This window comes from Anabrus simplex, chromosome 6, assembly GCF_040414725.1.
Source record: "Anabrus simplex isolate iqAnaSimp1 chromosome 6, ASM4041472v1, whole genome shotgun sequence".
Classification (NCBI taxonomy): Eukaryota; Metazoa; Arthropoda; class Insecta; order Orthoptera; family Tettigoniidae; genus Anabrus; species Anabrus simplex.
In genome coordinates, this window is record NC_090270.1 from 268,272,779 (window position 1) to 268,285,089 (window position 12,311).

At 38.5% G+C, this 12,311-nt stretch overlaps 1 protein-coding gene across 2 annotated transcripts; it reads right to left on the reverse strand.

Annotated features, from left to right (window-relative positions):
* Positions 1–4,035: 4,035 nt before the first annotated feature.
* On the reverse strand, positions 4,036–12,031 carry LOC136876436 (uncharacterized). 2 transcript variants are annotated; one of them, XM_067150411.2, is made up of 3 exons: positions 12,004–12,031; positions 5,145–5,310; positions 4,036–4,165 (listed from the first exon to the last, which is right to left on the reverse strand). In XM_067150411.2, exons 1-3 carry the CDS (start codon positions 12,013–12,015, stop codon positions 4,044–4,046), a joined length of 300 nt encoding a protein of 99 aa, XP_067006512.1. In that variant the 5' UTR covers positions 12,016–12,031; the 3' UTR covers positions 4,036–4,043. The 2 variants fall into 2 exon arrangements, with proteins under 2 accessions (XP_067006512.1, XP_067006511.1); XM_067150410.2 differs by lacking the exon at positions 12,004–12,031 and having other exon boundaries at positions 5,145–5,881.
* Between the last annotated feature and the right edge of the window lie 280 nt (positions 12,032–12,311).

Here is a 12,311-nt window from a genome sequence, read left to right on the forward strand (position 1 = left end):
GTGCCACCCTATACTGTGTTAACCTTTTCATTCCTATGTAACTACTACATCCTATATCTGCTTGTCACATTCATACGGTGGTCTACGCCTACCATTCTTACTGCCTACACTTCCCTCAAAAACCAACTGAAACAATTCTGGATGTGTCCTATAATTCTATATCCTCTTCTCGTCAAAATTAGCCAAATCGATCTCCTCTCACCAATTCGATTCATTATCTCTTCATTCATGATTCGATCTAACCATCTCACCTTCCGCATTCTTCTGTAACACCATATTTCAAAAGCTTCTTTCTTTTTGAGCCACCATGTTTCATTTCCATACATTGCCATGCTCCAGGAAAAAGTCTTCAAAAACATATTTCTAAATCTTATATCAATGCTCAAAGTGAGCACATTTCTTTTCTAAAGTAAGGCTTCCTTTCTTGTGCTAGTCTGCATTTTATGTCCTCCTTACTTCTGGTATCATTAGTTATTTTCCCACCCAAGTAACAATAATCATCAACTTCCTTTAAGACTTGTAGATAATTCTTCTTTCTCTGTATCTGATCCCAATCACCTTCAGAATCCCACATAGCTTGGTCCAATCAGCATTATCGAAAGCCTTTTATAGATCTACGAACACCACAAAAGTACATCCCTGTTTCTTCTATCACTTTTCTCACGCTTTTGGGGTTGTGTGTGCAAACTCGTCACAGTGTTAATTGGGCAAGTTTTACGGCTGGATGCCCTTCCTGATGCCAACCCTATGTGGAGGGATGTAACCTATATTGCGTGTTTCTGTGGTGGTTGGTAGTATGGTGTGTTGTCTGAATATGAAGAGGAAAGTGTTGGGACAAACACAAAGACCCAGTCTCCGAGCCAGAAGAATTAATCAGATGCGATTAAAATCCCCAAAATGGCCGGGAATGGAACACAGGACCCTCTGAACCGAAGACCTCAACACCGACCATTTAGTCAGGGAGTCGGACACGTACATCCTTACTACAGCCGCTAAATACCCTCATAGCCACGTGAAGATATCTATCACCTTGATTTACAACCTCATTAATGTAATTACCACAATGAAGATCATTCCTTATATTAAAACCTAGGTACTTGATATCCTGCTGTTACTTAGTATGACCATATCATCAGCATATAGGTACACGTTTGCATCTTTGCTTGTTACCTTTTGTATTACATCATGCGTAACTACAATGAACATTATCGGGCTTAGACAAATTTTAACAAAACTTGGTTGAATGATCAATTGATAATCCTAAGTTTAACGGTAATAATAATTTTGCCATAAAGTCAATGGTTATGTTATATTTAACAGCAAATGCTATTCAGATTCTCCTAGATACAGGTTGTGCAGTGGACAAAGCATTCCAAACATCAGTTATATTATATCTTCAGATCAGATGGTAAATGCTATTTCTAAATGTCATTGATAATGGTTATACAAGTGATTTCTCAAAATAGCAACAGAACCCTCAACAGCTACCAATGCCAGCATGTTGATAAGTTGATTGTCTAGCCTAAACAGCTTACAGAACTGTGCAAATATGGATTTTATTGTGCCTCTAGCTCCAACTATATGATCCACTTCTTCTATAGATGTTAATTTGTATTTTGTTTGGTTTGTTTGGATGAAAATGTATGCACTGTAGATATATACTGATAGTCCTCTTTTTAAAGTTACTTGAAAGCCTTCATACCGAAAATGAGATTTTGACAATACAAACAGAATTTCACACTGTACAAACCTATATTACTAACACATGCCAATGTATAAAAATGTTAGCGTTTTAATATTTCCATGCCATTTGTAATGCAAACTAAAATAATATGTAGTATGAAATCTTGATCACCTATATAATAAGGCGCATGCTATTGATATCATCTTTTATGAGCATAAGCAGGGAAACTGATAGATTCCTGCTCAGAAACATTCATTTTATCAAGCTGCGGACAGCCTGTGCAACAATGGTTGGTGTGCAGTGCTGTTGTGGTGTCTTAATTTATTATCCTGCCAAGTTTTGTTGCAATGAATGACTTCGATACACACCATTTCATATAAAACTTCAGCAACAGGTTACTGTAATTTTTATTTTTTTAAGTTCAGTAAATAAATATTAATTTGCATCAGATTGCAAAAAGGCTACGAGAGGAATAGACATTTAGGTTTCTGTTTCATAGAACCAGAGAAGGCATACGACAGAGAACCAATGTAAAAGAAGTTTACCATACTGGGAGACTATGGGATTAAGTGTAGCTTATTAAATGTAAACAAAGGCATTTATGTTGACAATTGGGCTGCGGTAAGAATTAGTGGTAGAATGAATTACAGGGGTTAGACAAGGCTGTAATCTTTCACCTTTGTTGTTCATAGTTCACGTGGATCATCTAGTGAAAGATAGAAAGCGGTACAGAGGGATTTGGTCAGGTGGAAATGTAGTGACTACCTTGGCCAATACTGACAACTTGGTCTTAATAGCAGATTGTGCTAAAAGCCGGATGCCCTTCCTGACGCCAACCCTATGTGAAGGGATGTCACCAATATTGTGTGTTTCTGTGGTGGTTGGTAGTATGGTGTTTTGTCTGAATATAAAGAGGAAAGTGTTGGGACAAACACAAAGACCCAGTCGCCGAGTCAGAAGAATTAATCATTCGCGATTAAAATCCCCAAAACAGCCGTGAATTGAACCCAGGACCTTCTGAACCGAAGACCTCAAAGCTGACCGTTTAGTCAGGGAGTCGGACATGTACATCCTTACTACAACCCCTAAATACCCTCATAGCCATGCGAAGATATCTATAACCTTTATTCATCTTGGAACTTGAAAATAGGTGCAATTATGATATGAAATTTAGCCTTTTCAAGATTAAAGTGATGTCAATAGGTAAGAGTCCAGCTTCATGGCTAATTGGTTAGCATGCTGGCCTTTGGACCAAGAGGTCCCGGGTTCGATTCCCAGCAGTGTCAGGAATTTTAACCTTCATTGGTTAATTCCGATGGCTCAGGGCTGGGTGTATGTGTTGTTTTAAGCATTAGAAATCATCCTAGGTAGGGTCCCATACTCACAGACGTGTGAGTTGCCTATACGGCATCAACTCAAAAGACCTGCACCAGGCTTCTTTGGAGGCAGCTAATGCAGTGAGTTCACAGTTACAATCAACAGTATTCTGTAAGAAAGAAGTCAGCTCCCAGATGAATCTAACACCGGTCTGTTTTTAGACCAACTTTGCTTTACTGGAGTGAAAGTTGGGTGGACTCAGGGAATCTCATTCATAAGCTAGAAGTAAAAGACATGAAAGTAGCAAGTAGGTGGCAGGAGGGTACTCAGAATGAGGAGATGAAGGCTAAGTTTGGAACGAACTTGATTGGTGAAGCTGTACACATAAACTGGCTTCGGTGGAGGGGTCATGTGAGGAGAATGGAGAAGGATAGGTTACCTAGAAGAATAATGGACTCTTATCATGGAGGGTAAGAGAAGTAGAGTAAGAGCAAGACAATGATGCTTAGACTCAGTTTCTAATGATTTAAAGATGAGAGGTTTAAAACTGAATGAGGCCATGGAACTAGTTATAAATAGAGGATTGTGGTGGCGGTTAGTAAATTAACAGAGGCTTGCATACTGAACGCTGAAAGGCATAATAGTCTAGAAGATTATGTATATATGCTTGCAAAATAACTATTACCATTAAGTTTATGATGTGTTAGTTGATTGTCCTGCCATGTTTCAATTGCAGTCTGTTGGGTCCATTGCAGATATTTCTCTTATTAGTGCCGAGGTTATGGATGATGGTAGCGTTTACCTTCCCCTCGTCAAAAGCCTTCATGGCCTGTAGAGAATTGGCTTTGCTTTTTAACTTCTCAAGCTCGTGTTAATTAAAGATGCTTCTAATAACATGCAGAAGGTACTGAAGAGATCAACAGGTATGTGAGGTTATCTTCATAGCCATTGTGAAAAACAGAATTTGCTTAAAATATTTAATAACAATAAAAAATTATATAAAAATATAACATAAAAAAGCAATTAAAACAGGAGTGGACTATTAGTGGTGATGGTCATCGTCAGCAGGCTGCTTGACCCAGAAGCCGTGAGGAGCAAAGTGTTCATGATGTCCATGAGTGGTTGGGCCACGGTATACTTTGATCTGGACACGTCCATAATGACCTGGAACATAATTAGAATTATAAAAGACAGTATTCAAGCTCTTTAGGCTTTCTCAGTAGTGCAATTACTAGCGTTTTGCTCCAGTGTGGCATAAAGGTCATCAAATGGATTACCCCACAAGTGCGCTATTGAGACATGACTGAAAGCCCCCTTTGACAGTGGCCTAGGGGAGATATGTTACATCAACTTACTATAAACATCACCATACCACATGTCTCCAAAAATAATGTTTCTGTTTTTTATTCCTTTCAACAGGGGACTAAATTCTGAATTTTGAAAAAAGAAATTACCTCTCTAACTATAAAATTAGATATTTTGCCTATGTCAAACTGTAAAATAACTGTACTAATTTCCAGAAAAAGGCAGACAAGTTCAAGAAAAGGATAAAATCTGTACAAAGACATTATAACTTTTGATTTCAATTTCATGTATGGTGTTTAAAGGCTCTATGTTGTCTAGCTCCTTGGCTGAATGGTCAGCATACTGGCCTTTGGTTTAGAGGGCCCTGGGTTTGATTCCCTACTGGGTGGGATTTTTCTTAACTGTGTAAAATTAATTCCTCTGGCTCAGAAACTAGGTGTTTGTGTTAATCTGAATACACTTCTCTTCATCTACATATAGCACTCCAGACACCTGACAACCAAACAAATACACTATAGTGAATACTTCCTCAGGCATAGGGTTGGCACCAGGAAGGGCATCCAATTGTAAAACTTTGCCAAATACACATCAGAGTGCTGACCTCAATACACTAGGGAAAACAAAAGCCAGGAAGAAGAATAAGAAGTTTAATAGGCTCTATTTTAACACATAGAAAGTCAGAAATCATCTTTTGACCTGACTTGGTTTTCCACTAACAAACATGTGTCATGGTTCCCTGGACTGCGTTACATAAGTATCATATTGATATAATCAGAATTTATTGTTAGCCAACTGGGTATACTCCATGAACATGGGTAACTTCATGGTTTTTACTCACCATGGCCAGTAGCAGCACTCTCAAGGTCGTTTACAGGAGCTGCCACTCTTGGAACGAATACAGACTCCTCAAACTGCTGGTCTTCAGTCAATGGTACCAGCTGCAATTGTGGGTATGCTGCACTCAGTGTGGCACACACTGCTACTAGCAAAGTTACACACAACAACTGCAGACAATGGAAAAGCATAATTAGTTGTGTATGAGCAGTTAAGTGTTCCACAATCAACTGAAGAAAATGTACTGTTTTCAAGTGTGAGATATAATATAAATTTTTACAAGTGTTCCATTTCTACAAACTTATTAAAAAGTATAATCTTTCTTGCTTCTTATAAATTCAATTTTTGTTGTTGTTTAATACATCAGTCCATAGACTGGTTTGATGTAGCTCTTCATGCCACCCTATCCTGTGCTAACCTTTTCATTTCTATGTAACTATTGCATCCTACATCTGCTTCTCATATTTGTGCCTTGGTCTACCCCTACCATTCTTACCACCTACGCATCCTTCAAAAACCAACTAAACAAGTCCTAGGTGTCATAAGATGTGTCCTATCATTCTATCTCCTCTTCTTGTCAAATTTAGCTAAATTGATCTCCTCTCACCAATTCGATTCAGTATCTCTTCATTCATGATTCCATCTATCCATCTCACCTTCAGCATTCTTCTGTAACACCACATTTCAAAAGCTTCTGTTCTCTTCCTTCCTGAGCAAGTTATCATCCACGTTTCACTTATATACAATGCCACGCTCCAGATGAAAGTTTTCAGAAACATCTTTCTAATTCCTATATCAGTGTTTGAAGTCAGCAAATTTCTTTTCTTAAGAAAGCTCTTCCTTGCTTGAGCTAGTTTGCATTACATTACTGAGTTAAATGGGCTTGTGTTTTACAATTTTTAAAGGATAAAAACTCACTAATAATATGAATCATGTAGCTACTCTAATCATAGCATGGCAATAATAATTATATTTTACAAATGGTAATCCAGTGCCAGTAGCTCACTTTAGAAAGTTTATTATCCATGAAGATGTTTTAATTTGCCTCAAATACACAATATAATGATCATGGAAGAGAAAAGTCCTCTGTTGGTAAATTTTAAGAGGTTGGATCTTTGATCAGAAAAGAAAAGAGTGTTTATAGGAAGGTGACCCTTCCACATGTGTGCATGTGCACATACACACAAGAAAGGCAGAAAACCATGGTGGCTTCTGTTAACATTACAATTTGAACATCAATCAAATCACCTCTGATCTGCATTTAGGCCTGATGCTCCGGTGGCAGATTCCTTATCAGATGTTTACCTAAATATTTCTTAAATGATTTCAAAAAAGTTGTAAATTTATCTCGCATGTCCCTTTGTATATTCTTCTTTCTTCTTTCTGATGAGGACTGCTAAAGATCACGTGCCAGTTTCAATTCAATTCTTCATACTTTGTTGTTTTCCCTTCCATTTCTTCCAATATTCTTTCATCTCTTCACTATGCTGTTTCTTTCTGTCCTCGGACCACTTCGCACCAGGTTTCTTGTTCAATCTTCCTTGGAATCCTTCCATAATTAATACCCTCTTTCTAAAAATCTCTCTGTCCATAGTTTCTTCTTCTCTTATATTATTTCTTTCTAAATCTTTCTTTACTTCTTGAATCCAGCTAGTTGTTGTTTTGTTAATCTGGAATTATTCCAATCTTTTCTTTTTTTTTTCTTTTTTTTTTTGTTTCCTATAAATTAATATCTGCCAAATTTATCCTCTTTAATTTCAGTGTAATCTTCATATTATGATCTTTCCTACTTTAGTAATCGGGAGATAGTGAGTTCGAGTCCCACTGTCGGTAGCCCTGAAGATGGTTTTCCATGGTTTCCCATTTTCACACCAGGCAAATGCTGGGGCTGTACCTTAATTAAGGCCATGGCCGCTTCCTTCCACTTCCTAGACCTTTCCTATTTCTCGCCGCCATAAGACATATCTGTACCGAGCTCGATAGCAGCAGTCGCTTAAGTGCGGCCAGTATCCAGTAATCGGGAGATAGTGGGTTCGAGCCCCACTGTCGGCAGCCCTGAAGGTGGTTTTCCGTGGTTTCCCATTTTCACACCAGGCAAATGCCGGGGCTGTACCTTAATTAAGGCCACGGCCACTTCCTTCCACTTCCTAGGCCTCTCCTATCCCATCGTCGCCATAAGACATATCTGTGTCGGTGCGACGTAAAGCAAGTAACAAAAAAAAAAAAATACATATCTGTGTCGGTGCGACGTTAAGCAAAATAGCAAAAAAAAAATCTTTCCTACTTTTAGAAATTCCATTCAAGCTTATTCATCTAATGCCTGCCTCTTACCTGGAGGCCCCAGGTTTGATTCCCAACTGAGTCAGAGTTTTTACCTGGATTTGAGGGCTGGTTTGAGGTCCACTCAGCCTACATGATTACAATTGAGAAGCTGTATGATGGTGAGATAGCGGCCCTCGTCTGAAAGCTAAGGATAACGGCTGAGAGTTTTCTTCATATAGACCACATGACACTTCGTAATCTTCAGACCTTCGGGCTTAGCTGTGGTCACGTGGTAGGCCATGGTTCTTCGGGCTAGTGTACCATGGGATTTGGTTTAATTTATTTGTCTACTAATGTCACTGCACACCATCTCTTCACTGACAAATCTGAATATACTGTTTAGTCAAGCAGCTTGTCTCCTTATTCCAAAGTCTTTCCTGTCCACAGTTTACAATATCTTCACAAAACTACTCTTTTGTCAGAAAAACTAACTATCTTGCTTTCCTTTGGATCTTTTCCAGTTCTCGAATCAAGTAATCCTTGTCTGATTGGGGTCTTATCAGTGACTTATATGCCCTCTTCCTTACATCGTTACTGAAACCCTACATATCCTCATAACCATATGAAGAGATCTGTAACCTGTATTTACAACCACATTAATGTGATTACTCCAAGGCAGATCTTCCCTTTCACTCCATTAAAACGGTAATTAATGAGTTCTGTTTTCTAGAAATTTTCCTCCCCCCTCCAATCAATCACTCTTTTGTCAAATCAACAGCCCTCATTTTTCGTCAATGATCTCCCGCAGTCTAGCCATCAAAAGAAAGCATTGGATAGGTCAAAACTAATACAGTTAATTTGACCTCCTGAATCTAAAATATCTACTATATCTTCATGGAATCCTACAAGTTGTGCCTCACTGGAATAATATTTCCTAAACCTGAACTGCCTTTTATCACAACATTTAGTTATTTTGCGCACATGTCTAATATAATTAGAAAACTTTTTCCTGGAGCTTAGATGCAACACATGTCAAGCTGTAATTATTCTCTTTATGTTTATCAACAATTCCTTTGTACACTGGTGCTACTATGGCAACTCTCCATTCAATTAGCATAGCTCCTTGATGCAATCAGTATTTTATATATGGTACTATATCCTAACCCATTGCCTTTAGGATATCCCCAGAAATGTTATCAATTCCAGCTGCTTGTTTAGCTTTCAACATTTGTATTTGTTTGTAAATATTTTTATTATCATAAATAAATTTCAGTACTTTTTCCAGCTCCTTGGCTGAATGGTCAGCATACTGGTCTTCTGTTCACAGGGCCCCAGATTCAAATGCCGGCCAGTTGAGGGTTTTAACTGCATATCGTTAATTCTTCTGGTTCAGAGACTGGGTATTTGTATTCGTCTAAACTCTCTTCTCTACATATATACACAACACACTACACTACTAACCACCACTGAAATATGTAATAGTGAATATATCCCTCCAGAGGTTGGCATCAAAAAGGGCATCCGGCCATAAATCTGGGTCAAATCCGTATAATGTGCTGATCCCAATAAATTAGGTAAAGTCCAGGAAAAAGAAGTTCCAAGTAGAAGCCTCAGTGCAAACCACTGCCGCTATGAAGGTTGTAATGTGATTGAAAGAAACCCTTAGTTACGTACTGGCATTCTGCTCCAAAGGTGAAGTTACGACGAATAGCAGGCATTATCGCGTACGAGCAGCACTAGTATCCTCACTGTGCTCCAGAAAATTGCAAGTTTTTGAAGAGGTTCATTGCATGTCATCCTGTGGTTCCAACAGAAGAGTAAACATCATGACAATAAACCAAAAGCTGCGTGTGGCCCATGTGTTAGACTCAATTATCCGATTTGAGAACTCCATCCAACTGACAAAGGAGGTTGATAAAGAGAAAAGAGAGAGATGTATGAACCGTATCTCCCATACTTACGTGATTCTTGCAACATCCCATGGAAGGTACATGGATTACTCTTCAGTGCAAGAGGCGGCTAAAAACTTTTGTATGTGGCAGCCTGTCAAAACTGGGTTTCTCTGTGGACTGCCTGCATGAATCGTTGTGTCTGTGGTAGGGAACTTCCTGAACATTTTACATCACCATTTGTATTTTTAGTAGTAGAGAAGGCTTTTTTTTTTTTTCTAACGTGCAACTCCTTCTTAATCTCTTTATTTTTCTGTTATAATATAGTGGGTCTTAACTATTCCTTGATACCTTTAAAGGTAGATAACTGTTTTCACACTGCTCAACAATTGCTTTAAACCTATCCCATACAGGACACAGTAAGACACCCAAAAGGAAAATTTGCACTGTTTTTGTTGATGTTAGGAAGGCATTTGATTTTCTGAAAAGAGAAATGTTCCTTACTGAATCGGCAGACGTGATTGGTCAAGGCAACCCGCTGACTAGCTATTGATAACATCCTTGCCTACATCAAAGTTATGGTTCAAGACAGCAAGATATCATCAGATGCCATTAATCAGAGTAAGGAGTCCTACAGGGTGACCCCCTAAGGCCCTTTTATTTAACATAGCCATGGCAAATCTCATAGAGGTCATACAAAACACTTTTATAATGTACATATTGTCGTGGGATCAAGCAACATGGAAGAGCTACAGATTGCAATGGACAAACATGAGAACTATGCCATCAACAAACAGCTTTGCTTTTAATGAAAAACAGACAGTTCAGATGGTATTCTGATAAAGGGGAAGAATCACAGCAAATGACAGAATATAATGTGGGGGGAAGGACCTTAAAGTTGTGAATTCATTCAAATATTTGGACATCACATTTCAACCCTCATTTACCTCTTTTATAAGCCATGTAAAGGAGAGCTCTTTGGCAGCCCACGAGACTGTCTTTAAGCATGGCCATGACTTATTTTATGCTAAGGTCCTCCCAGTGCTAATCTATGGACTGGAACTCATCTGGGAGCATCTAACAATATCAGACCAATGGGCTATTAAAAATGTTAAGGTTAGATTCCTTAAAAGGATGCTTGGGATTTCCAATATGTCACTCTCAAGATTGCCATACAAACTAGTTTCAGAGACATTCCAATTGGAAGAACTGAAAACCAGACTTCAGCTCCCATCTACAATGCAGAAAAGAGAACTCTTCAGACGAGACAATGGAAACGATCAGTAACTGAACTAGACTTTTACTCGATAGATGCTATGCTCAAATCAAAATTGGGCTGGACCAAATAATGATGTGAGATACAAAGCTCTCTTCAAAAACCACATATCCAGTTGGGTTATCATTGTGCAATATTTGTGTGTGATATCTAAAAACCCATGTGAATCTTACCACTTTATCAACTGAACCAAGAGAACAAAATCTCTACAGGAATACTGTAAAACTTAATGCACATCTGTGTGGTGTTTATTATTAAAAAAACACCCCATAGGCTGTTTAAATTTTTATTTACCATTTCCCACCAATCACACTTACTTTTTAAAAACTCCCTCATGCCTCGCTTAACTTTATGGTACTGCTTAATAGTCCTACTTTTACAACCTTCATTTCTATCACATTTATTTTTTCAACTAAAACAGCTTCATGATCACTTATACCATCACTTCAATTTCTCTGTAGAGCTCATCTGGTTTCATCGACACCACGTCTAGAATATTCTTTCCTCTAGTCGGTTCCATCACTTTTTATTTAGCAGTCCTTCCCAGATTAGCTTATTTGCTATTTGTTGGTCATGTTTTCTATCATTCATATGGAATTTTTCCAATTAACATTTGGTTAAGTGAGATCACCCACTCACATCCCTATCTGTGACATTTCCCCTCATAGCTGGATTATCTTGTCAAATAATTCTACATCAGCATTACCCCATCGAAATATTTTTACCTCAAAAGCATCAAGTTGCTTATTATCATTAGAGATATGCACCTTACACATAAAATTTCATGTTGCTCAACCTTAACTTTTTCATACCGAGCTCGATAGCTGCAGTTGCTTAAGTGCGGCCAGTATCCAGTATTCGGGAGATAGTGGGTTCGAGCCCCACTGTCGGCAGCCCTGAAAATGGTTTTCCGTGGTTTCCCATTTTCACACCAGGCAAATGCTGGGGCTGTACCTTAAATAAGGCCACGGCCACTTCCTTCCCACTTCTAGCCCTTTCCTGTTCCATCGTCGCCATAAGACCTAACTGTGTCAGTGCAACTTAAAGCAACTTGCAAACTTTTTCATAGCCTACAAACTCTTTTTTCACCAGTATGAATGCTCCCCCTTCTACAATAAACACTCCAGTTCTGTGAGAAGATTTCTGCATTCACAAAATCATTTCTCAGCCATGATTCAACTTCCATTTCTATATCTGGAAATATATATCTATCAAATTACTTAATTCTGTTTCTTTCCTTACAATACTTCTACAGTTTAACATTAACAACTTTATGTCATCCCTACTTGACTTTCAGCTCCAATTTTTCTGCTGCAGTATCTAGATGCATTAGCTCTATGCAGCTATGGTAGACACTAATCCTGGTGATCTGTTTACTAAACAGTTTCCCAAATTTGAAAGACGGAGACTCACAAATCTGTAGTTGCTGTACTCACCAGGCTGTTCATGATGCTGTTTGAGGGAGTCCACTGGATGGAATACACTTGCTTGACTCCTTTCTCTCTATATATACCATCTTTAGCCTTGGTACACATTGACACCAAGAAGCTGGTAAAAACTTGCAGTCGCTAGGTAACAGTGCTCAGGAATTTACTGACCCACAGATACAGAAGACCAACAGTTGCTCTCTAGACCATAACAGAATGGTAATGAGCATATCCTCACCCCTTGGGAAGTCATGGAGGGTTGGAAATAGCTTAAGGGTGCTATTATCAGCAATGCATTACTTAACTTACTGGGCATC